General features: G+C 31.8%; 1 protein-coding gene across 1 annotated transcript; it reads right to left on the bottom strand.

Annotated features, from left to right (window-relative positions):
• Nucleotides 1–439: 439 nt before the first annotated feature.
• On the bottom strand, nucleotides 440–1,896 carry LOC109015864 (putative F-box/kelch-repeat protein At1g12870). Its single transcript, XM_035691147.1, has 2 exons — nucleotides 1,273–1,896; nucleotides 440–1,058 (listed from the first exon to the last, which is right to left on the bottom strand). The coding sequence occupies exons 1-2, from the start codon at nucleotides 1,867–1,869 to the stop codon at nucleotides 1,020–1,022; spliced, it is 636 nt and encodes a 211-aa protein (XP_035547040.1). The 5' UTR covers nucleotides 1,870–1,896; the 3' UTR covers nucleotides 440–1,019.
• Between the last annotated feature and the right edge of the window lie 1,515 nt (nucleotides 1,897–3,411).

The following is a 3,411-nucleotide window of genomic DNA, read 5'->3' as shown; positions in this document are numbered from 1 at the left end:
TATTCTCATTTGAACAGCCACAAGCTTAGGCGATGCTCCTTGTTTCACCTCTTCATTTCATTCACTACACACTCTACTAAATATGACTCTAGCGTTGAGGATAGTCAAAAGGAACAACACACTAAATCGAAATGGCAAAACTTGAAGGAAAAGGAAAACTGTTTTATGAATTGCTGCCCTAAGACTTGGACCAGAAAATTAATCACGATTTTTCACAAACCAAGAAGGAATGATATGAAGAAAAGAAAGTGACACTTACATTATATATGAAAATGCTATAAGTGCCAAAACAAGAAATTCAAATCCCTCTTTCAAGAGGTTCTCAGCATGGCTGAAATGGTGAAGAGGGAAAGAGCTGAGTAAGAGAGGGTTGAAGCATAAATTAAGTATAAACCTAAAAAGTATAAAACGCCTACTGCAGCAAGTATATATAAATTCCCTGAGCTTTCACTTTTTGTCCAATATTAAGCCAATGGCCATATACTTTAAAGTGAAACCATCTCAATTGAAGCTAAAATCTGTCATACTCCTGGACGTCATGCTCCTCATGTAATTCCAATCCACAAACCATTGTATTTAAGCAAAATAGGACCAACTCTTCAACTAAATCAACTTTTGTTACATAAGCAGTCAATTGACTCCATGACCAAAATCACAACATCGATAATGATCTATAGTCCTCTTGGAATACATAAATAATAATAGTCCAAATCTGTGATAACAATATCATAATGATCAAGTGTATTGTTGCTCAAGCACATTCCTCCATCCATTAACTAAAACTAGGCTCTCTCTGTAACTCACCAGCTTAAACATTTCCGAGCCTTCGTCATATATTGGAAGATTCTTTAGTTCTCCTGTTCTTGGATCAAACAATACCAAACATTTATCTGAAACACAATGGCCGCCGTTAAGCACAATCAAACCATCGTCCCGAAATTGTAAAGGACGGCTGGGTACTGCAATCGTAAATAGTTTAGTCCAAGAACATTCCACAATAGACGTAGGAAAAATCACAGCTACAGAGTCATTGATAATGGCAATGTCAGCAGGAGATCCTACATCATCATGAGGCAACATTATTTCCCGGAACATCTCATTGCTCATATCAAAGGAAAGCAATAAATTATGCTCCCTGTCGCAACGACGAGGAAAATTCAACCAATAACAGAATCCATTTAAGTATGAAGGAAAATTAGATGTTTTAATAAAATCGGCTGAGTTGAGGGATGCATCAATCACTCTCCAAGAATCAGTAGTAAGGTTGTATACCTCAACTTGGTAATGCCGCGGAGAATAGAAGCACGTGATTTTAACCACCTTGAAGTCATTGGTGTTGAGATCAATACCAAAGCCAAAATCGTAACTCGGGACGCGAAAATCAGGGGGGAAAGGGACAAAATCAGGCGGGCGAGGGACAAACGGAAGCCTCTTAGATTCTCTGGTTGCAGGATTCCAAAGCCCTATCTCCCAAGCTCGGTCTGGATCAGGACCAAAATGAAAACGCTCTGCAGAAATACCAACAGCACAAACTATTCCATTACAGGAACCGATGAAAAGTACTGGGGTAACATCTTCTGAGAACAATTGTGGGATGAGATGTATGTCGCCGGAAAACTCCAGGGTGTCGTTAGAGTGCATGGAGAAACGTGGGGTATCTATTGCTCGGTAACGCTCAAGGATGACTCGACGGCAGTGATTGCGATTGTGATCAGAAATGGCGGAAGTGTGGTGCTTTGTGATGAAATGAGGGTTTCTGATGAGAGCATACCAGGCTTTACTCACAGATTTAAATCGCATCAACGATTTTACCGGCAGCGTCGACAAAATTTCAGTCACCACGTCCTCTGGGAGATGGCGGCTCAACATTCTTAATTCAATTTCACCACCAGTTGAGAGTATAAAAAAGTAATACTTATAGTGAATTTGAATTTTCTGTAAAGACGCTTTACTAGCTGTAATGTCTTAGACATTAAGCAATTCCATACTTGTCGTTGCGTTGTCAATCTTATCTGTGCAAAACCAATGTAATAAATGTTCATATCTGGGCAGGTTTTGTTCTTAATGTGCGTTTTCATGACAGGTTTAGGTTGTGTTTGAATGTTGAAGTGAATTGAGTTGAGTTAAGTTGAGATGATAAAATATTGTTAAAATATTATTTTTTAATATTATTATTATTTTAAAATTTGAAAAAGTTGAATTATTTATTATATTTTATATTGAAATTTGAAAAAGTTATAATGATGAATTGAGATTAATTTGGGATCCAAACGAAACTTTAATGCTGAAAATTTATAAAATATTAATTTGCTGTAATTATTTATTAGAGCTTTCTATATATTAATTTTTATTTTATTTAATCCATAAATAAATAAGATTGGTTTTGTTCAGTTAATTAATGGACTTGTTCTGACTTTTATCATATGAATAACTCATCTGTGAACTTAAAATTTTAATAAATTATTAAGATGGTTTTGTTAAGCAGATGGGATAAAATAAAAGTTAAAAGTTAATTAAATATTATTAGAATAAAATTTTTTTAATATTATTTTTATTTTCAGATTTCAAAAGGATAAATTATTTATTTTATTTTATTTAAAAATTTAAAAAAATTATAATAATTAAATGAGATGAAATAACATGAGATAGTTTGTTTTATTAGGTTCATGAAAAGGAATGTGATTGGTTCTAGTCAGTATAAAAAAATGTTAGGATGATTAATAAAAGATGGATTCGTTTAATAAAAGAGTAAATCCCTTTAAGATAAAATCAAAAGATTCAAGACATAATACCTTGTTTAAATTTTATATCAAATTTACAATTTTATTATAATTATATTGTTTTATGCAGAGTTACAAATATAATACAAGATATTATTTATTTCCTAATTTTATCAATTCAAATAAAAGCATGCAGAACATTAATGTATAATAAATTTTAATTTTCCTAAAACCTGCCATTATATTCAAATTGATATAAATAATATTAATTTTTTAAAATAGGAATTGAGCATTACTATATGCAATTGCATCCATATAAATCATTAAAATAACAGGAAAAACAAAGAATAATTTATTCAATTACAGGCATTTTTACATTGGGTTATAAGTATAATATGTTTTGGAAAGACCAATTCAGGTATATTGGATTATTTTAAATGGCTCGTAAGTCCAAAATTTATTATGATGAATTAATGGCTTTTATTGGGATAAAATAATTAGATTTAAAACTCATTTCATATTTATGGAGCAATAGAACTCATATTTATTGGTTCCTAAACTGAATAATTTATTTAAAAGTCCAAAAAAATACAGTGCACAAGTTGGACTCATTTTAAAATTTAAGATCAGTCCATTAGAATTGTTAATTGACGTAATTCTTTATATTATAGATAAGCCCTATAATTTAATA

This window comes from Juglans regia, chromosome 6, assembly GCF_001411555.2.
Source record: "Juglans regia cultivar Chandler chromosome 6, Walnut 2.0, whole genome shotgun sequence".
Lineage (NCBI taxonomy): Eukaryota > Viridiplantae > Streptophyta > Magnoliopsida > Fagales > Juglandaceae > Juglans > Juglans regia.
Note: the sequence above shows the minus strand (reverse complement) of the source record. Positions and strands in the feature narration are given on the sequence as shown.

Bases quoted from the DNA above. Each gene is read 5' to 3' on its own strand.
- LOC109015864 (XM_035691147.1), bottom strand. From the start codon at position 1,869: ATGTTGAGCCGCCATCTCCCAGAGGACGTGGTGACTGAAATTTTGTCG. The intron at 1,059-1,272 runs GTATACAACCTT...ATGATGATGTAG, and splicing joins CGCGGCATTACCAAGTTGAG to GATCTCCTGCTGACATTGCC.